General features: G+C 37.7%; 1 protein-coding gene across 3 annotated transcripts in view; it reads right to left on the reverse strand.

Annotated features, from left to right (window-relative positions):
- LOC146002596 (1-acyl-sn-glycerol-3-phosphate acyltransferase gamma-like) overlaps positions 1-22,968 on the reverse strand; it is a 118,711-nt gene that overhangs the window by 40,732 nt on the left and 55,011 nt on the right. For all 3 annotated transcript variants that reach the window (XM_083140543.1, XM_083140545.1, XM_083140542.1), the window contains exons 3-4: positions 10,470-10,642; positions 3,483-3,644 (exon numbers count right to left, since the gene is read on the reverse strand). In XM_083140543.1, the coding sequence (XP_082996669.1) occupies positions 3,483-3,644; positions 10,470-10,642 (335 nt within the window). The remainder of the gene's footprint in view (positions 1-3,482; positions 3,645-10,469; positions 10,643-22,968) is intronic.

The following is a 22,968-nucleotide window of genomic DNA, read 5'->3' on the forward strand; positions in this document are numbered from 1 at the left end:
ATACCTGGAACAAGAGATGCTCTACTTTTAATTTCATACAAATACTTCATGTACAAGAAGGAACACCTACTTCTTGGACTGACCCAAAATGCATGCTTCTGTCCCAGTCTAAAAGAACTTACATGCTTGATAAGTAAGAAATCGACTATTTCCATGTAATTTTCCCTCATGCACAAACTAATGGAGATGTAATTGTGCAGCTTTACTCACCAGTTCCTCTACAATGTCTTAAAAAGATGTTTGGTGTCACAGATATTACTATCTCATTGAATTAATTGTAACACAGCAAATACAAAATACAATCTAACTCTGGACATGCATTTGTAATATGTTATGCTAATCAAAAGGCTATTATTAAATTCTACATGATAAAAAGTGGTAAAGAAATGGAATATTCACTGCAATGACTGCTTGAATATGGAAACAATTTTCACATTCAAACCTGTCAATCTAGAGTAAGAAACTTCAGAACTTTGTGATCTGTATCTAGGTCCAAATAGAAGGCTCATTTGAAATGATGATGGTAAGTCTCCCAAATCAACAGACAATTGCAATACTATTTCGCAAACACAGAATATTATTATTGTATACAAATAAGTAGGTTAAGAAACTTCATTCGAAAATTTTACTGTGCAAGGAGATTTAACATGGCATTGACAAATACTAAATTCTTGCTAAATTGTGAAAACTACACTATCAAGTGACATAAGAAAGTATGTGAGGTGTAAGCTTCTAAGCAACCTCTTCAGCATTAAGTGAACAGTGTAATCATTGGCAATGGTGTCAGTTGCTTTGTATAGGTTTCAGTGCTTTCACTCTAAATATTAAACTTAAGAAAAACATACAAGAATGGTAATACATTTAACGAAGAAAACCCCTTTGTTGCACTATCTTTCAGTACCACATATCGACTTACTTCAAAATAATATAAAACCTAAGCAAGCAAATACCTAGAATATACTTATGTCCACATGACCATCACTTGGGACTGCTATTTAGAGTAAAAAAAAAGCAAGTGGAGCGTAGCAGACACATGTAATAAGGGTTCACTTTCAAAGCAACCAAAAATTATTATGTTCCAGTATTCAAACATTACAATGCATAAGTGGAGAGCTATTACAGAAGGTTGTATTTATATGCAGGAAGAGCTAGACTTCCTCCTCACTGTGACCGTGCCGTCTAAGGCATCGTGTTTTGGCTCCGGCTACGAGACGCGTGCAGGTTCGAGTCTCCTGGGGAAAGCGTAAAAACTTTTCTCCTGAGATTTTGGTCTGTGTATAGGACCGGCGGTCGCTCACCATCGCGAGGAAATTGGGGCGCTACGAATGAGTAGCATAACCTGGTCATGGAAATCTACAACAATGACTGGGGGTTCGTCATGCTGACCACACACCACCCTGTAACTGGTCGGATGATCTCCCACCTCGGGTGAAGGAGTGAATAGAATCAGGAGGGAATGAGGCTGGCAGTCGGTAGGTAGGTGGCGCCATGAGTTATTTATGTAAGAGCTAGACAATTACATACAAGAGCTACCAAATTCCAATATGCCATTTTCCAATATACCTTCGACAGACAATTTGTTGCAATGTTGCTTGCTTTGTGCTGGGCAAACCTAAATGTTTGTGTTTTGCACAATGTGAACAGCAGTAAGAGTACTTTCACATATTCATAACAAATTTCAAATCTGTTTCATCAATGGCATCGCTGAATGGAAGAACATAGAAAAATCAACATTTTCAAATGTGTATGAGAATTTTTAACATTGAAGTTCATGTCATATGTCCTGCAGTTCAATAAACCAATGCATAAGATTTCTTTGTAATTGTTATTTTCCCCAATAGTCTACAGATAATAGTTTCACTAACTCTTGAATCCTTAGAATTTTTTCCCCAGAATTAACCAGGCTGGAAACCGGAAAGATTTGCTTATCGGCAAAATTCATCCAAGTTACGAGGTGATGTATGGTCAGCACGATGAACCCCCAGTCGTTGCTGTAGGTTTCCATGACCGGGTTACACTACTCGTTCGTAGCTCCGAAATTTCCTCATGATGGTGGGTGACCCCCGGTCCCATACACAGGTCAAAATATCAGGAGAAAAGTTGTTACCCCCACCCCCATCCCAACTCAAACCTGCATGCATCGTGCAGCCAGTACCAAAACCATGTCAGCTTAGACCACACTGCCAACGTGCGGGACGTAGTATGTGAGAGCTGTACATTAAAGCCACTAAGTTTAAAAGAACAAAATATGCCGGTGCAACCTTATGTCCATTACTGGGGTAGTCACTGTATTATTCCTCTGTGTCAGCAAGCTAATTCAGTTGGTCTTTAATGTAACAAAGAGGAAATATAATTTATCTTTGTTGATAATAAAATGAACAAGAATACAGGAGATGGAGTTGCCCTATCAAAGTGAATCCTACAGCACTGGAAATTCTTTGCAATACTTTGCAGTGGTTAACAACAAACAAAGTACGAAAAAAGGATCTGCCAGAAGATGGGCAAGGCCATTTGTATTTTATTTTACATTACTTTCCTATCTTTTTGGCTAATCTCAATAATGAAGATGAATGATGATTAGATGAGAATGACGAAGGGGCAAGTTACAAAGGAATACCAGGATGAGAACTTCCTTGGGCACACATGTAGCCATGCGAGGATGCTAGAGAATGTAATAAAGCTTCACCCTGTGTGAAGAACTTCGAATGATAGTGTTTGGATGTTGGGTTTCTGGTGGGAACCCATCACCATGAGGACAACTGGAATGCTTAAATGTGTATGGTTTCTTAAGATAGACAAAACCATCATTGCATATTAATGTACTGCTCAAGGTTATCTAGCCCTTGGCTGCCTAATAACGGTTGAAAATAGTTAAATCCAATTTTACACATTTTCAACTTTGTTCCAATGCATTTCTGATTAACATTTTAATGTACATTAGCAAAACAATAGAGTATAGCTCCCTGCAACTTTTTACTCTCTTTAACACTTTGGATCATGCACTCCCTCAATCATATTCTAATTTAGAAACAAAGACATGTGTGTCACACATCCTGAATCATTACAACAGAAAGTATTACGTCACTCAAGTCAGAAGCCAAGTGTGTCACAAGTCAGTAGAAACAAGTTGGAAGATGCATTCAATATGCACATACAAGTATAATTATGCATGTAAATCGATAAAATCTAATTTATGGAAAAGCCTACTGATGTTTTGGATTTGAAATGAACATGTTCCTAACATGGCAGTAACAAGCCACACCAGTTAGACACAAAATAGGTACATCTACTATGTACAGCATGCTTTTCTACTATAAATATCTTATACCTAAAAAGCACATCTTATAACAAACATTTCCAATGGCTAATTACAATAAACTATTTATGGAAATTTTAAGTAACAACACCTAGTATAAATTTACAACAGCTCATAACAGGATTTGAACATTTTGCAACATGTATTGGGGCTAATATTTACTTACCCATATTGGATCTGGATATGCTATAAGTTCTCTTAACTGAGCTCCCATAATTTCTTTATCTTTCTGCCAGTTACGTTCCAAGAATATGCTCTCTCCCATTTTCCAGTTCCAACCCATTGTTGGGACATATTGAATTATTTTTTTTGCTATCGTTTTACAATTCTAAAAAGAAAGAAGAAAAAAAAAGCATATTATTGTGAGAGGAATTTGAGATTCAAGGACAAACTTTAAATAGAAAATTTAAAATGCATGAAAATAAAGTTGTAAACTTACATGTTGTTACAGATCACATTTGTATTGGTTAACAAAAATAAATATCATGTACTTTAGACTAAAATATATTTTTGCATATAGTACAAAAATATATTGGAATCAAGGAACTCAAATAATTTTGCGATTTTCACATCATATGCTATCCATTGCACGTTTACTTTTTCCCATTGAAATAGTGAATGTAAATGTAAGGTGTATTTTAACTACATTGTAGGAATGGATTTCTTGCTGAAAAAGATTGTATTAATATGTTAAATTTGTGGACAAGATCTAAGGACATCTGTGCAGCAGGTTTTCGATTTTGAATCATTAGATGGGATAGTCAAATGTCTTATTTGTGTTGTCTACTTTGAACCTGAAGGCTGAACTGTCAAACTGATGAAAGTATGAGCTTTCTGAACAACTACTAAATTTGCATTGTGCTTCGCAAATAACTCAACAGTTAAAAAGTACTTATTTTATGATATATTGCAAACTCAAAACATTGGAAAAATAATGTTGTGTATTATAATCTGGCAAGAAAAAACAATTTTGGACAGGTTTTTAACATTTAGGTCTTGCTGTGCTAACAAAGTACTTTCACACTTCATCAAAATAAACATAACATTAACAATAACGAAAACCTGCACAATATTCCCACTCTGTTTCTTGAGTGAGCACCTAATGTCAGTTCATATTCCAAGAGGAATTCACCCTTCTGCATTATGCTATTACATAAAACATGCTCCCTCACAGACAATGACATTAAATATACCGATGCCATCTTATGGCAGAAACCTGAACTAAATCTTAATAATGGCAGATTATGTGCATGTGCAGATATAATGGCCAAAATATGCCAGACACAAGCTTAACTACGTAGTAAGAGTAGGGCCACCAAGCATCATAAAACTAAACATTAAAACAAAGCAACAAGAAAGCAACACAATATAATGTATCTACGAGATATTGAGGGCAATTAACCTTTTGCATCCCGAGCATCTCAATCGAGATCCTACATGTAACCCCTTGCATCCTGAGCATCTCGATCGAGATCCTCTAGCATGCTCATAGTTTTTACTTCACAATGTTGCTATTTTTGGCTGGATTTGCGATTTTCTTATTTTACATTATTGTTAACACACATATTAAACAATTGTGACTCTTGCACGTCTTGGTGTCGAACAAAAAAAGGCGAGAAAATGGCAGCTTTTTTTGTGCGGCTTCCTCACAAAGGAAAAAGAATTCTGACAAACAAAGGCCGGATTTGTTAGCAATTCTTTTCTTCCACCACTGGAAACTAGACGGGTGAAAAGTTTGCTTCTCGGTACCCAAGGCCACAAGGAATTTTCCCCCTGTCGCCACAGAGGAAAACTGCACTATTACAAAGAAAAGTTCGAAAGCAAGACGAAAACGGGTCTTTGTTGATAAGCACATGTTTTTCAAGTTGCTGCAATTTCACCTGCATTGTCTAATAATAGAAAGGTGAAGGAGATACAAGAAAGGGGAAGATTTGGCACGCTTTCGTCACCCCTTTCCTGGCTATCGTTCTAACAACATCCCGTAGCTCAGCGGTGCTGGTTTCATGCGTCCATCAGTTGTTTTTTTTTGGGTGAAGTTTGTTATATGACCTCATCAATTAGTTTTGGAAACACTGCAGGCACTATTAGCACTAATAGTGCAACTATTTTCTTGTTCCTAACACTCCAGCAATTATTTCCATGTGTATTGTTACAATGTCTTGTACTTTTTGTCGGGGAGGGAAGGGGGGGTGGGGCGAAACCCCATTTTTTCTTCAAAAATTTTGGAATTTTCAGTCCGCCGATGTGCATAAATTTTATATAGTCCGAATCTATGGTTCATTCCGAGTAAAACGATATATCATTTGTTTGTCTACGGCCAGTAGAATCCGATCTACAGTTGTTTGAAGGTAACTATGCATTTTGTTGAAATTCGAGATTTGAGTCAGAGGTGCGCAGACATGTCGTTTGGGGGTACAAGTTGTGGTCTATTGATCATATGATAATAGTGCAATTATTTTCTTGTTCCTAACACTCAAGCGATTATTTCCATGTGTATTGTTACAATGTCTTGTACTTTTTTGTTGGGAGGGGGGGAGGAGCGAAACCCTAATTTTTTCTTCAAAAATTTTTGAATTTTCAGTTTCCTCCCCCACTCCCTCCATATATATGCTGAATGTGCATACATTTTATATAGTCGGAATCTATGGTTCATTCCGAGTAAAATGATATATCATTTGTGTCTCTACGGCAATTAGTGTCAGATCTACAGTCATTTTTATAAAACTCTGCAGTTTGCTGAAAATCGGCTTGGGCAGCAAGGGATTACATGCGAAAGAGACTCTGGTGGCTAGTTAAGGCAGCAGACCTTTCAAATTAATAAAATTCAAGAATGAAAGAAAAAAAAAGAAACTCTGAAAAAAGAGAAAATATTGCATTCAAAAGAACTGCATCAAGAAAAATGTACTAGTATTGCAGTGAAATGCTAATTATAGTTATATCAAACTACGTGCATTGTACCAAATTAAGTTTTCTGCGGTTATATTACCAGTAACAATTACTTGTGGATTGTATTTGTCATCAAGGTGCTTTTTACATGTTCAGTAAGAATCGATCCACTCCTCAAATTGGTCATTTTAATGAAATACACTATTTCATATGTACACAATAAAATAATTCCATAAAAGGTGGTCCTACTCCATGTCAAGACCGCCATGAATTGATGTGGAAATTAGAATTCTCTTCCAATACATTAAGATTTACATGTTTGTGACTGAATATAATTTGCATATTTCGAGAACAAAAAATCCTCTCCAGTTGAAACCCTTCACAGATAAATGAAGTCAAACTTGGCTACATTTTTAAAGCATTCCGCACAAAACACATTTTCATCAATGCTTTCCATGCACTCAGGTAAAATCATCAATTTATTTTATTTTTCGATTTGTTAGCAGACACCACTAAGTATTTCATAATTTTATGAAATCAGTCCATTATGAATATTTTAACCCAACTGCATATCTGGAGCTTAACACTTTGTGTGAATGTCACACGAAACCACAGAAAGTCGATAATTCCAAAATTCTCATGGCTTTTAATAATAACTCGTGGCTTGACAGCCCTTGTCCTATCTCCCAACTGCCAGTCTCCCTCCCACAATCCTACCTAAAGAACTTAAGACCTTCTGTAAACAAAAGCATGTGTATCATAACAGTGTTGCCAACTTATGACAATAAAATTATTTACGTAGCCACTAAGGTGCACAGACATTCTATTTGTCAATGGACGCGTTATAGCAATGTTTCACTTAAGGAGGCCTTATCACTTGTTGGGAGTTAATTTAATACGTAGCTTAAAAAGAACAATTAAATATACATCTTGGCTGCTCGGTGGCTGAGTGCAAGAAGAGAAGATTAGCCAAATGTGGAAGATAAAGTCGTTAAATATAAAAAAATAAAGAACAAAATGTATATCTTATCGCCTACCGGGTATGACAGTTCAGTATTAAATGATTTTTCTTCTGCCGTCTTATGCTAAAAATAACCTTTGCTAGGGAATACAATGACACATTGCGATAAATGACGTTTTTAAAACAGCGATTCATTGATTAAATTCATTTGGGGTTTGAAAGTGTTATGATTTATTATTACTATTGCACATAAGTAAGCTGATAGATTTAATTTGATTAACTAACTTCTTGAATCGTATTCATCGTCTCGGTAACTAATGACAAATTGCGTGTCACAGTGTGGGGGATCTACACCTCAATGCCACACATTACAACATGCTCCAGAGTTTTCTTCAATGTCTCTAAAGTTATGCTATCCCAAAACACCTGTATGCCCTTTTCACCTTGATCTAAAATTCTGGGTTAAGCAGCAAAAACGCCGAGGGAGACTCAATGAAGCATTGTCACTGGAAAGAAAAATGGGGGAAATAAGATGGTAAGGGGCAGTCACATTTTATTCACCCTACATATAAAATAAAATGTAAATTTGCAGTTTTTTTAAAAAGAACTACCATGTTTTTCTTCTTTCTAGAGCAAAAGTGGTCATTTTAAATCAACCTCCACCCATCCCCCTCTCGCATCTTGCCCTCATCTCACCCTCACGGTCTGCCCTCGACCTCATCCTCCCTCACCCCCACAAGTCTTACAGAGTGTGAGGGTGTTTGTGAGGTCTGCAGTCATGAGGGTTGCAATCGATGGTGAACACCTCTGCTATGGTCAGCCCCTCTGTGTCCCTTCACCCCACAGCACCCTCACTGACAACGTGAAATCACATTATCATGTGCAGACATTTGCCACACCACTTCAGTTTCCTCACCGACTTAGTGCAAAGTTATTGGGGTTCGCAACAACCTAATAGCGGATTTCTTCCACCGCATATAGTTCATTTTAAACAACCTTGCCAATGCAAGAAAAATGTGTAAAATTTCCTGCAATTTGAATTTTAAAATAGCTTTTCATTAAAGGTTTCTCCTTATAATAATAATACGTGATGATTGTATAAATTACAACTGATCACGCACTGTCTCCTCCAGGAAGAAAGCTTTTCTCGAAGGACTGTCAACCGGACTGAAGAAACAGTCAGGAAAAGGCAAGAGCTCATCATTGTTCATGTTGGAAGTGGAAGTGGGTTTGTGGACTGTGCACAGCTAATTTTTGTGTCCACGACTAGAGGTGACTACCACGAAAAAATGAACGGTAATGTTTTTGAGAAGTGGTTTTTATCTGTTCTGCCAAAACGTGATCCGAACAGTGTTATTGTGCTGGATAATGCTCCCTATCACAGTGTTAAAGTGCGAAAAGTTGCCAACCACTGCTTGGAAGAAGGCTAACATACATAGCTTGGCTGAGCGAAAAAGGCATACTTTCAGCTGACTTGCTCAAGATGGAACTTTTGGACCACGTTTTGCGTATGAAGCCAAGCTATGACAAATACGTTGTCGACAAAATGGCGAAAAGAGCCGGGCACACCATGTTGAGTCTACCGCCTTACCATTGCAACTTGAATCCCATTGAAATGATATGGGCTCAGGTCAAAGGGTACTTTGCACACAACAACAAGACCTTCAAGTCAGACGAGGTCAAGAGACTGACTGAGATTGCCATGTCTCAGATTTTGGCACGTAACTGGGCTGACGCAGTGTGGCATGTCTTTGAAACCAAAGAACAGAAATTGTGGGAAGTGGACAACCTGATAAGACAATTTAAATTTAGAAAGATTCGTTATCCAAATTAATGACGGGGAAAGTGAATCGGAAGATAGTTGTGATGAAGATCTGACAGGCATCGAACCTCTCCCAGTGGATTAAAGTAAATATTTTTTCCTTGCATAAATAATGTGAGTTCTTATTGTCACTTTTTTTTTCAGTGCTCAAGAAAGAGAAGAAAGAGAAATGAACTGAGATAAACAATCTATTTTTTTTTATTTTTCGGCTTATCTTTGCCTAGTTTCTGCTAAAATTAAGGGTACATTGTTGGACAAAGGAGAAAAACAATTCTCTGCATGTCAACAATGTTGGGCAATAGCTTGGTGGAAGGAGTAGCAATAAAACGAAAAGGCTTGAATTTACTGAATCGACTCTCTCGCTCTCTTAGTTTTACTTTGGCCCTGTCACACTGAGGAAAAAGGGAGGGAGGGACCAGTTAACCCAGTGTCAGATAAATGAATTTTTTGAATTCTAAAATATATTCATACCTGTACTTCAAGCTTCAACAAAAACACGTATTTAATCACACTTCGAAAAATTCTTATGCTTCAATGTGTAGGGATGTCATAAAAAATAGGAATATGTTTTTTTTTCATGTAACTTATTCGGGTGAAATGCGAGTGAACAACAGCATATGATGACTGCACCATCCATAAACAGCTGACGTGGAGTGATACGTTACTCGAAGTGAGAATGTTTGTTTACAGAGGGTTGGAAGGTTGACTCCGATTTTAGAGGTTTGGAGATCTTCATCCGGTAAGGAGGTGACGTGGGGTCAGCATGTCGAACCCCCAGCCATTATAGGAGATTTCCAAGACCGGGTTATGCTACTCACTTGTAGCTCCCAAATATCCTCATGACGGTGGGTTGCCACCGGTCCTATACACAGGCTGAAAACCCAGATAGACTCAAACCCATGCCGTCCTGCAGTCTGAGCCCAAAGCACAGTGCCTTAGACCGCACGCGAACGGAGGAGGACTCACGGCTTTTGAGACCAACTAAAACACAAACAGATTAAATTCCCATGCAAGGTATTATAGCGTAAGCTGTACACCTCCCCTCTGAGAGGGGAGATGAAAAATACATTTTCTCGGGATTTATTAAAAAATAATGGCAAAGTTTTATTTTCTCAGAGTGGTGTGTTTTCATATCTTGCGAAATTTAAATAATTAACTCAAATAACATCAGAATTCTAGAAGTAATTTTCGGAAATGCTGTCTCATAACTATGAGAGGTACAGTGGAACCTCGGTTTTAAGCTTCTCAGGGGACCAAGCTGAAAATACTTAAAGTTATCCATTACCAAAAGTCATTCACCAGGTATTTATTTATTGAAAAAACAAACTATTATTGTTACATGTACTAGACAAGAAGCACTTTACTGAAACTATGAAATAAAAATTGAAACTTAACCCAAAACAAATATTTTCATTTTTCTTAAATGCATTTCTGCAAATTTGCAAAAATAATGCATCAATTGAGCAAACTTAGTTCTGACTTACCCCTAATATTTGGGTGCGGTCACAAAAAACCCAGCCTATCAACCAGTCTGTTTCGTAACTATGATTCATCACAAGGTAGGCATGCTCCTTCCCATAGTATTTGTCGTATTCTTCTTTATCTATATAAAGTATGACATCCGATCCCGACCACCATTCTGCTAGAAATACCAGTTCTGAAATTTAACATAAACATCATGTTAATAGAATACAAAAAAGAAAGAATGTTCAAAACTTGTAACAAAGACTTACTTGCATTTAAAACTTTGTGAAGTGAAGATTTATGAATGCCATTTCATGGTGCCTGCAATTTCAAGTGTTATTACATGCAATCTATTCCCTAATCATGCTTAGCGAAAAAATAAAGCACATTTGTTTGAAATGCTGACCTTTCTTAGCAATCGTTTCCACTTCCTGACCAATCTAGTTGTACAGAAGGATGAAGCTTGCAAAAAGATAAGAATTTAGGTCTAAAACTATACACATCAATCTGCAACTTAATCCTTAGATGAGGCATCACATTAAGACCAAAAATCTATATTTTTCTACAATTTATTCACAACACACAGACATGCATATAAAATTGCCTATTTAATGTGCAGTAATATTTTTTTTTAAAAAAATAACACCAATTACAATTAACATTAACATCTTTCTATCAACACACTTTATGATTACTAAACGGCAGCATGCTGAATTAGTTTTAAGATTACTCCACACAAATTACTGAACAGCACTGCACACTAAACTGTTTAATTAGATATTTTTATTTCCACAGGTTTTATGTTCTAACTAGCAGGGTACGTGTAAAAGAAACGAACGTAAAAACATCTACACTGCATTTTATATTCTGTCCCGGATATCTTTGGAGGAAGCAAAAGGAAACAAGTCTCTGTGCAAGTAGTGTGACACGAGACAGCTCCACCAATGAAAACGTGAGGGGACGGGATTGCATGGAGGGTGACTGCAGATACCAAGCTTCGCAGAAGCATGTATTGCTTCACTCTGGCCACTCGATTTCCCCCCTTCTCTGCTGCTGTGTGTAACCTTGCTCCAGAGATAACTGGGACAGAGTATATCTTCAAAGATCACTAGATCTTCTCAAAATATTGGAAGAAAGAAAATATGCTAATGTGCACAAAAAAAGGAGATTCTTTAAGGTTCAGTGTATGTTTATTCAAATGACAGTGAAGTTCTTAACAATAATTTTTTCAGTTTTCAGCATGGGGTACTGCAATCAACATTTTAGATCCACGTAAAAATGTTTTAGTATGTGCACAGCAGTAAATATACAAGATCCTAAAAAAAAAAATAAGAGATTTTCAAAAGGTTGGCTACTACACGCTAAAGATGTTCCAAATGTTTTATACGTTTTGTTGTATAAAGACAACAGAGAAATGCATAAAATTCACAACATCCAAATGTGCCAATGTGCTATACAATGAAGGTGCTAACACAGAAGTGAAAAAAGTGAATTCCCCACATGATTTTTTTTCGATAATTTGAATATGAATGTAAATGCTGTATGCATTGAAATCTTACCCCTCCCCACATAAAAAAATCCTGCAAATAATTAACATTTGATTTTTTGTTTAAGCACTTTACAGCAGATGCATGGTAAATCAGACATCAACGCACACTTTCAAATCACTGGTCAGATCAGAAGATAGAGTAAGGGGATGGACAACTCGTCCCACATTTCCACACATTTGTGACTTCATTAGGGACAAAGAAAAATTCAAGTCTAATTTCATGCAGGGTGTGGCATAAAAATAGGTCTAATTATTTTTGGCAGGAGAATTGAAAGGGCGGTTAGGTGTGTGGTTGGAGGGGGAGAAAATCAAGTTTCTGTCATTACTCCAGACCATAGCCTGCAGCAGACAAGCCAAAAAAGTTATATAGAACCTCTGACAAAGTTCGGTGAATGATCCTGAATATCGAAAGTAGACGAATTTTTAATGAAACCTATCTTACTGTCCTTCGAAGTAGTCCCCTCCCATGGCTATGCACCGTTGAGAACGGCTGTACATGTCCTGGAAACTTTTAGAAAAGTCTTCTTTCGGGATGGTGTTCAAGACCCTCGTCACGTTCCGTTGGATGTCCGGAATGTCCTCAAATCTCTGACCTTTCAAAGCGATTTTGAGGCGTAAAAATCACGCATCAAGACGATGCTCATCACTTTCTTTGACAGTGATGGCATGATCCACACGGAATTCCTGCCGGAGGGAACAACAATTTTTCCGCCTTAGCCTTCTTCCGATGGGGTGATGCAGGAGAACGCCATTCCATGCTTTGGTGTTTCGTTTCAGGGTCGTACCTCACACACCAGCTCTCATCCTCTGTAGCAATGCATTGCAAGAAATTTGGATCTGAATCCTCCAGATTTCTTTCTCTTCCCACGCCTCAAAATCGCTTTGAAAGGTCAGAGATTTGAGGATATTCCGGACATCCAACGGAACGTGACGAGGGTCTTGAACACCATCCCGAAAGAAGACTTTTCTAAAAGTTTCCAGGACATGTACAGCCGTTCTCAACGGTGCATAGCCATCGGAGGGGACTACTTCGAAGGACAGTAAGGTAGGTTTCATTAAGAATTCGTCTACTTTCGATATTCAGGATCATTCACCGAACTTTATTGTCAGAGGTTGTATTATATATTTTTTTGCAGGCACCAACTGTCAGTCAATTGAAAAAAAAAACCAATGGGACAAAAGAGGGTGGGTGGGGTGACATGGCTGTGAAACTGCAATTTTGAAAGCCTGTCAACAAAGAAGCCAGCGTCCATTCTTGCTCTTAGTTCGAGATCAAAACTAAAGTGGAAAAGTGCTTCAGACAAAGTTACCACTCCACTGTTGTTTTCTTCCAAGTTTGACATGTGGGAGATTCATTCTTCAATTCCTGTTTTCGTGTTATATCAGTGTGGTACTGTGGGCTCCCCTTCAAGAGAGTAAGGTGTACAAGATAGTCACAACACTCAGTTTGCCCATCACTGGACATTGAGATACAGCTCGGTAGATTGGATATGGATTCAGAGGGGGTGATGACGACTTCGATGACTTCTTAATGAGCGTGAGTAGTTATGTCAGTGATGATGTGCCCTTATATGCCAGTCAAATGGGGTCAAGGTAAGAGAAATACATTTTTGTAGTTCTTATTATTTTGGTTTACTTTAAAAGAAAATCTTCAGAACTGTCAACTACAAGTACATAATTTTAGCAATGAGTGTGCTAGAAATTTTGTAAACAAATATTTTTTAATAAAGAATTCTTCTTCTTATACTGGATTAAAAAAATATTTTCTTGACAATAGGTTTATAGCCTACTTCGGACTGATCAAAACAAGGTATAATTTGTAACTCTACCATTCATAGTTTTCAAGATATTAATTTTTTAAAAAGAATTACGGGATGTTAAATTTTCCACTGAAAACACCCTTGGCGTTAGTGAAAATACCAACCTGGCCATCTAAGGGTTAAGTAAAAGAATCTTAAAACATGGGACTAAGAATGAATTACTATATCTATGATAAAACCTTAAGCTGATATTAGAACTCAGCACATACACACAAAAAGAAAAAGTTGACATCAGAATGTTTTAGAACAAGAACACATTTACTCCTGCAAGGTTAAGTTTTTGTAAAAGGAAATGTTGAAATGAATAATCCATTTGAAAGAAAAAAGAAGACGAATTAATGTGGTTTCCCCCTTACAAAATTATTAAACAAGAAAGAAGTTTTCCCAATAATTTCTGAGCTGTGATCACACAAGTGCTAAGTCATCGCAGTGCTATGCAGCATCTTTCAACAATTTTCAACGCTTCTCAACAGTACTGATACTGTACATAGCTCATATATTAGAAAGCAAGTTATCATGAAATGAGATGAGATGACATTCAGTACATAAGCCCAAATTCATGCACCATTAGAAATATTCACACCATGTACTGAATCTGAATTACACTCCTGTGCACCAACACGTATTTACATTGCATGGTCTTCATAATATGTTATTTACACCACAAGTGCAATATGCTATATCTTCTTCAGTTGCTGCAGTGGCCTTCAAAGTTAATACTATTACCACATTATGATCACAAAAAATTAGTACTCTCTTCACGGATTGTGCTGTTATTATTAAGGCTCCTGAAGAAGAGTTGAGATCAACCAGAAAAGTTGTGTATCTAAATCCAAATATGTGTCATGACTTTCAGTCCTTTAAACAGATTTATCCTCCTATCATTTCTTATTTTGCATTGCATTTTTTCTTTATGCTTTCAAATGGTTAGTGCAGCAAGTGGTGCAATTTCTGTGTTCACCCAACATTGTGAGGGCAATTAGGAAGCTATTAATACTTTCGTACCTCCCCAATTTCCTTACAATGGTGGGTGACTGCCGGTCCCATACACGGGCCAAAATATGTTCACTTGCTCTATCGGAGTTGCCAGCTCATATATACACCTTGTTTACAGTACACAAACACATGAATTTGCAATGAAAGCTGAAGGGGAATGAAATTTTCATCTACATATATAACATATATTCAGATGCAGGTCTCTCCAGATCTAAAATGTTGATATGTTATACTTGCAAATGGAAGTCAACAACATACGAGGCGCATCCAGAAAGTAAGTTCCGATGAACTGTAAAATGAAAGACGAACATCAGAAGACAATGATTTTATTACTGTGGAGTTAGTGATACATAACCCACTTTTCAACATATGCACCATCCTTGTCGAGGCGTTTGTCGTAACGCAGCACAAACTTTTTGTATGCCTGTGTCAAATAATTCTGCCGCCAAGGACTGGAACCATCGTGCACACAACTTGCAAAACTGCAGTTGCTGGGTGACGATCTCATGCAGCAGGGAACAGGAGATCTGCAGAAACTAACATGAGAGTTCGGACATTGTGAACCGCTGGTTCTGCAGCATTTCTTGCTGCACACTTTCCACCAATTTGGGCATCACCATGGACGCTCTGCCACTACGGTTTTCATCGTGCACATTGGTGCATTCTGCTGTAAATTTTCTGCACCATCTTTGGACCATTCCCACACTCATGACATTCTGTCTATACACTTCATACAACTGCCGGTGTATCTCTGCCGCCTACAGCTTCTTAGCGTAGAAATCTCAGCGGGAGACTGTATACACAAAGCCATGTTTCCAGTACCACAGTTCTATCACCATCGACTCCACACAACTACATTCGCACCAGGTTATGGCTAAGTGTTCCTCCTCCACTCCTGCGCATCCCGCTCTGACCACTAGTGCTATCTTGGGGCACTTTCGGAACTTACTTTCTGGATGCACATCGTACTATCTCACCTTGCAGCATAATAGAGGAATTCATAAAAATGTAAGAAATTCAAAATGGTCAAAAACCTAATGAAACTATCACTGCGGCAAATGATGAAGATTTTGCATCAAAATACACACTTAAATATTCCTAGTGAAATGTTAACCGTGTACATTTCAAGCGTGAACATGCCATGCAATGTAAGATGAAACTAAATGTATCGAGCATGAAAATTGTTCTTGGTTAAAAAAAATACACACACACAATAAAAAAATCTATCAAGAAACATGGTGAGGTGGTAGATATGTACCATGAAAACCAGCAACTTATAAACCTTAATCTCTGCTGTTGTTAATTTGACACTTTGCTCTATATCCCCTGGACCCCAACACAAGAAATAATGGTGGAGTACTTATTTCACGTGGTATTTCTAGCAATGCAAATAGCTTTTATTGTTAAAATAACAATATTTTGACATTAAAAAAGATCAATAATATAGAATATATTGAAAACAAACAAAAAGAGTTTCAGGAAAGTCCAGACGGCACATTCCAGACTCATCATTCTGAGACACATTTGACAGCACTGTTTTAGTTCCTTACGTTACACAAGTTTTGTCTATTATATTAACCAACACAAAAATGACAATGGTGATAAGATGGATAAATGAACAAATATGAACATATACTTCGTAATTCTCCTTACATGCACATATAGCATGGATTGTAGAATTTTTCTTCTAATTTATGGTTGTTACAAACAAGTATACATTCATTTTGTAAATGAAAGACAAGAGCATTTCATTCCATTTTCTTTCACTTAGCAATCATTTTCACTTGAGGCTGCAGTGGGTAATGAAAACAAATATAGGTGAAGCGTAAATTGTATGGAAATGGTTATGCACCGAGTGACATGGCATTTGCTGCAGTCAATGCAACTCTAGGTCAGCTGTACAGAATCAGTGGAAGCTTGGAACAAGGCAATGAAAGCAATATCATAATTCACACTCTCTTCATAATCAGTGTCAATATTTAACAATGTGGTTATTTAGAATGGTTCAAAATAATGCTGTTAATTTCTGCCAATTCATCAATAGTAACAGGTGGCGCAAAAGTCATCTATTGGAACTGACCTTCATTTTGACATCTTGTTGTTTATATCAGTAGTGTTTTGTCAGTTAAATAGAAAATACTCACGAAATATATTGTGTGTGAAAATGAATACAGCCTGCGAAAGATTAGCTCTTTTGCATGACACTTTTCCGGGCAGAGTAATATCCAGTTTTGGTGATTTGCCATGGCCGGCCAGGTCCCCCAATTTGACCGCTCCAGATGTTTTCCTTTGGGCATATTTGAAGTCATTGGTTTATGTGAATAAGCCAGAGACGTTACAGCAACTAAAGGACAATATTCAGCATAAAACTGAAAACATTTCCCCGCACATTCATTCCAACACCACCAACGCAATAAAAAAAGAGCCCAAATTTGCATCAATTCGAATAGTGGTCATATAATGGATGCAGTGGCATGGCGTAACTTTCTAAAAAGTGTTACCGGCTATCAGTACGACAATTATGCCTGCTAGACGTTATTACAACCCCCCCCCCCCCCCACTTTCGGTAAAGAAAACATTTCTTTGAGCTAGATATTTGTTCATTTTGTTCTTGTTTTGCAATCAGCACAGTGATTTAGCTACAAACACTCCTAGAAAGAACTACCACTCATGAGACAGTTACCACGAAAATCAAATGAATAGTGGTAGACCCTTGTCAATTCTCTATCTGTCTCTGTTTCTTTGCAATGAGGTGCGAAGGGGAAGAAGAACAACCACACTTTTCTCGGGTCAGTTTGATGTTTGTGTGGTGAGCACTGAGCAGACGACAGAACTCCGCTCCTTCGTGGGAGGGAAACCCAGCTGTACGTACTACTGTTGCCAACTTAGTATTTTGGAGCAAGGTTTGTCCAAATCACGAATCACACTGAGGAACTATATTTTCGTCTATTACCTAACTGGTCTCAGTTGTAGTTCAATCCAGCCTTGGCTCTGCAGTCTACCTCTAGTTGCTTCACAGAAATTGTATTTCTATTTAGGCAGGATTTAGCTCTTTTCTGCCAATCCGATGTGACAACACTGGCTGCTCCGGTGGGTTTGAACGGCAACAGGGTCCCTTAACAGGTATATGAATAACCCCATAAAGTATTTCCCCGCTCTTTCCTTGCATTGGCACCCTCTTCTCCATTGTTGCCTCTTCAAGGTAGCGGAACGGCCTTCCTCTTCGCTTCTGTTGGCTGCAGAAAAAATGTCCTAGGCAATATCTACTCGACAGCAACGTATTTAACAATGTTGTCATTTTATTGAAACAACTTTTTAATTCTTTACATTTTGCTGTTACCTGCGGTAACACCGGCTACATGCCTCTGATTGGATGTTATCTTTAAAAATTGAGGACATAAAACTAACAAGTATCAATAAAAGTTTAACACAGAAAAAACTACTTTGTTTAATTTAAAACCCAAGCTATAGGCTAAGAAAATCAGGTGATGACTTTTGTGCCACCTTGTATATACCATAGATATTTCTCCTCTTCTACCTTTTAGTCCTATTATATGGGCACTTAAAATGTAGCAGTTGTAATGAAACATTAATGTCAAATCAAAAAGTCCATTTGAATTCTGCTTCAAAAAATAAAAAAAAATAATTGTATATATTTCTCACCAAGGAAGCAAACACTATTCTTTACTAATGCATTCCAGTGGCGTAGCATCATAGAATGCCCATACACCCGGCATTCTCATGTCTTTGCTTACTGGACACTGGCTTCGCGTCACACGATAGTCATGATTTTCGAAAGCTATTCTCTGTCTACAGCATGTGCAAGAGGCTCCCTCGTATGCTGGCATATGGAGCAACCTAATTGGTTCTAGGGTTCATGTGACCCCCTCCGAGGACAAAAGTAGAATTCCAACCTGGTTCTTTGTGCTACTGCTGTGTGATATTACAATATGCAATATGACAAGCTCAAAAATATACCAAATTTTTTAATGACCACTTGTTTGTGTAAACAATCATATGGACAGTGATGTGCATTAAACAACGGTAGTCAACATGCTGATCAGAATAGTAAATATACAAGGTGTACAACTTTGCTTCCGCCGTTTTCCGACAGGTGGCAACAACAGGAAGTAGCGGTCGAAAGAAGCAGATCACAGACGTCACGCAGTTAGCTTGGACCTCTGTCAAGATAACCCCATTCAAACATTAGTCGAGTGGTGTGTGCATTGTGAAGTTGTTCGCGATTGAAAATGTCAGTGTACGAGCCAAATTCTCGCCATTTGCGGGAGGTTCTACTTTTTTGTTTCAATATGAAGAAAACTGCGGCTGAGGCTCATCAAATGCTCTCCACTACGTATGGTGAGGATGCTATAAGTGAGAGAACCTGTCGTGAGTGGTTTCAACGCTTCAAGAACGGTGACTTTAACTTCGAAGACCGGCATAGTGGTGGAAGACCAGCTCGGCATCGTGTACTATGAGCTGTTAAAACCAAGTGAAACAATCACAGGTGCTCGTTATCGAACGCAATTAATGCGTTTGAGCCGAGCATTGAAGGACAAACGGCCGCAATACAGTGAGAGGCACGACAAAGTGATATTGCAGCATGACAACGCACGACCCCACGTTGCAAAAGTGGTGAAAACGTACCTGGAAACATTAAGATGGGACGTCCTACCCCACCCGCCTTATTCTCCAGACATCGCTCCCTCTGATTATCACCTGTTTAGATCAATGGCTCATGAACTGGCTGACCAACACTTCCGATCTTATGAAGAAGTCAAAAAGTGGATCTATTCATCTTTGGAGGCGATCCACGAATCATTTTTTAGACGCGGCATTCGTACGCTGCCCGAAAGATGGGAGAAAGTAGTGGCCAACAATGGACAATACTTTGAATAATGCCTGGGTAAGCAATGTTTTTCATTACAGCGTCATATTTTTGGGGAAAAACGGTGGAATCAAAGTTGTACACCTTGTAGCAAGGAAGGATTTGGAAGTATCAATACTAATACCATTTAACTTGCAAAACTAATGTTTGTTAATATCTAAATGCTTAATATTGTGTCAATGGAAATGTTCAGCGTTCGTTTCAAATGGTATCTAGACGAAAATATTTTCAAAAGTTTATCAGGTTTCTTAAGACGCCCAGTTACATCAGAAGAGTGTACAATAGTTGGATCATCCACAATAATGGCATCTACTAATGTTCTAGAAGCACTTGTGATTCTGTGGAAACCGAGAGGTTTCCTCTATTAGCTGGGTGTGCTGAAAGGAACAAAATCTTTTGCTATACATGTATTGTGTTAGAGGACAAAGACTCCGAATGGTGTAAGGAAGGTGTTTCTGACTTGAGCAACCTAATTAAAAAAATATAAAATGCTAGTTTTCCAAACATCGTTTGTTGCATAGCGAGCATTTCATCATCTAGGTAAAACACACGCAGATCATGTTTTATCGAAAGTTGGAGATTATGACAATAAAACACAATGGGACTGTGTTTTCAAATAGACAATACTTATGGCGACTAATTCTATGAGTAAACTATTAAAACAATAGCCTTCCTTTTGCCTTGGCATTCACACCTGAAATGCTCATACTACGCCACTGATGCATTCATCACAATGAAAGGTTCCTTGTTGAGGTACTGGGTTTCACATACTGCTCAGCAAAGATGAGAAAGTCTCTCTGGCGCTGCTGTCGTGTGAGCAACTTATTTGTTCGAGGGTGGGGTCGGGTGGGAGGTGCGGGTTAGCAAGGACTGCTCTATTTCTGACACCCTTTCAATGTTGCCAAACTTACATGGACGAAAGGTAATTGAGTTCGAGTGTGTCTGTTGTGTATGTTGTTTGTACCGAAATGAAGGGCAAAACTGTACATAGTGAGAGCCGAGATGTGATTTCGAAAGTTGTTAAAGGGCAAGGATGTATTTAGGGAGGGGTGTCCAGGGGGTCCGGACCCCACCCCCCCGAAAGATTTATCAAGTATTAAAATTAAATAATGAAAAATGTATTCGTTTATGCGTTGTTATGTAATTTCCTCTGAACTTATTGTAAGACAAGGATTATATTGGGATCATATGGCTTTGAAGAACGGAAAGGATGTATTTAGGGAGACCGGACCCGCCCCCTCTCCCCACCCGAAAGACTTATTAAATATGAAAATTAAATAATGAGAATATACTCGTTTAGCATTTGTTGAATAATTTCCTCTGAACTTATTGGAAGACAAGGATTATATTGGGATCATACGGCTTTGAAGGACATTAAGGACGTATTTAGGGTGTTCAGTGGGCCCGAACCGCCCCCAAAGACTTACCAAGTACTAAAATTAAGTAATGAAAATATTAGCATTTGTTGCATAATCGATGGTTATTAATTTCCTGAACTTTTTAGAAGGCAAGGATTATATTGCAATCATGCGGCTTTGAATGACATTACAAAGATGATTGATGTATAATACTACTCAAAATAATATGCATATCATTATTAATCAGAAACTTACTTTTCTCCAACTCCATGTAACATCATTTTTGTTATTCTATAAGTATTCAATTATTCATCTATTTGACAGCCAATCGCCGCCACTGTCTCTAAGGATATAATTATAATTAATAATTAAATTGAAGATAAAATCTGTTTCTTAGATGGTAATATTTACTATCGCATAGTAAGAATCACAACCATGACAATAGATTTTATTGTTATTAATTATTCAACAACTGACCGCGCCACCCTGAATGTCGCATTTTGTGGCAGGTCCGCCAGAATTCCATCTGTCACAGAACAACTGTGAGACAAAGTGACAACAGCGTGCCATTTGAGAGCAGAGGAAAAGAAGAATTTCCCCCCAATTCTAGTCTGCTGCCGTTCACCGGGACAGAAACAAGTGGGAGGGGATTTTAGTTCACATATTTTCCGGGGATTTTCTCTTCTTTGCTGAGCAGTACTGTTAGGAATACTCTCATGGATTAGATTGCAAAATAGTTTCAAGGGAACATGTACACTGCAGATTAATTATCAATGACTGGACAATCAACCATTCAATGGAAGGCATGGACCATGAACTTTGTTGTTAACTTTTAAAGGTTCACATTAACTTTATTATCTCTTGTAGGTGATAAGGAGGAGCAAAGAGCTTTCTCTACTCTGAACGTTCCTCAGTCCACTCGACAAACTTAATTTTCCCCAATGTTATTTCATACTTCATTTACTAAGACATTTCATTAGTCTCATTTTCTCCTTAAATGTATTGCAGCACACACATATATATTTGTTAAATCATACTTTTCATATTCTATTTCATAATATTCTAGTTAACTATTAATCATCCATTCACACGTCTGGCATTTTCCATGGTATACACATTAAAGTATTCTCGATAATTTTTTTCACTGAAGGTCCCTGATATTTTGCTTGTGGGGGTACATAAAACTGTGCTACATCACTAGTTACTTCAAAGAAGTGCCACTGGAGGTGATATTTTTGAGTGTTTTGAGTTCAGTTATTTTCTTGTGTTTTGAGCTAAATTGCTATCTACAGTCCATCTCATAATAAATTGATTTTAAAGTGTCAGTTTAATTTTTTATTATATTTATTTACAAATATTAAAAAATATTTCTATTATGAAAACACAATAAAAATATCAAATAAAAGGGGGTGTAAGTCATGCTCCTTCCACGTAGTGCACCCAATAGTCAACCTCACTTCCACATAGTACACCTGGACTGCAGACTAACGAGGCTCTGGCGATTGGCCCCATGGCCAGTATAATTTTGTTTGTATTGTCCTGTGTTTTGTCCTTATTTGTGCTGAGTGCTCCTTTACAGCCTCAGCTTTTAACGAAAGTCAGAAGATTTTAATATTTTATGATTTTAGTTATGCAACGTTAGAGTTGTTATGTGTACCAATAAGGGGCTGGTCCCCGTATAATGTGACGGGTGCAAAATAGCCTTAGTGCTGACGCACCCAAAATTTTAAATTCAAATTCAAATTCAAAAAATCAAATAAAAGGTCACTACTTAAGAGGTGGTTGTATCTCCGAAACGTAGCAATTTCAAAAAAGGAGACTCACAATATCTTAACTAGTGACCTTTTAATATTTTTATTGTGTTTTCATAATATAAATATTTTTTTAAATATTTGTCAGCTGTGAGTA

The sequence above is a fragment of the Lepisma saccharinum genome, chromosome 18 (assembly GCF_977018435.1).
Source record: "Lepisma saccharinum chromosome 18, izLepSacc3.1, whole genome shotgun sequence".
NCBI classification, from domain to species: domain Eukaryota; kingdom Metazoa; phylum Arthropoda; class Insecta; order Zygentoma; family Lepismatidae; genus Lepisma; species Lepisma saccharinum.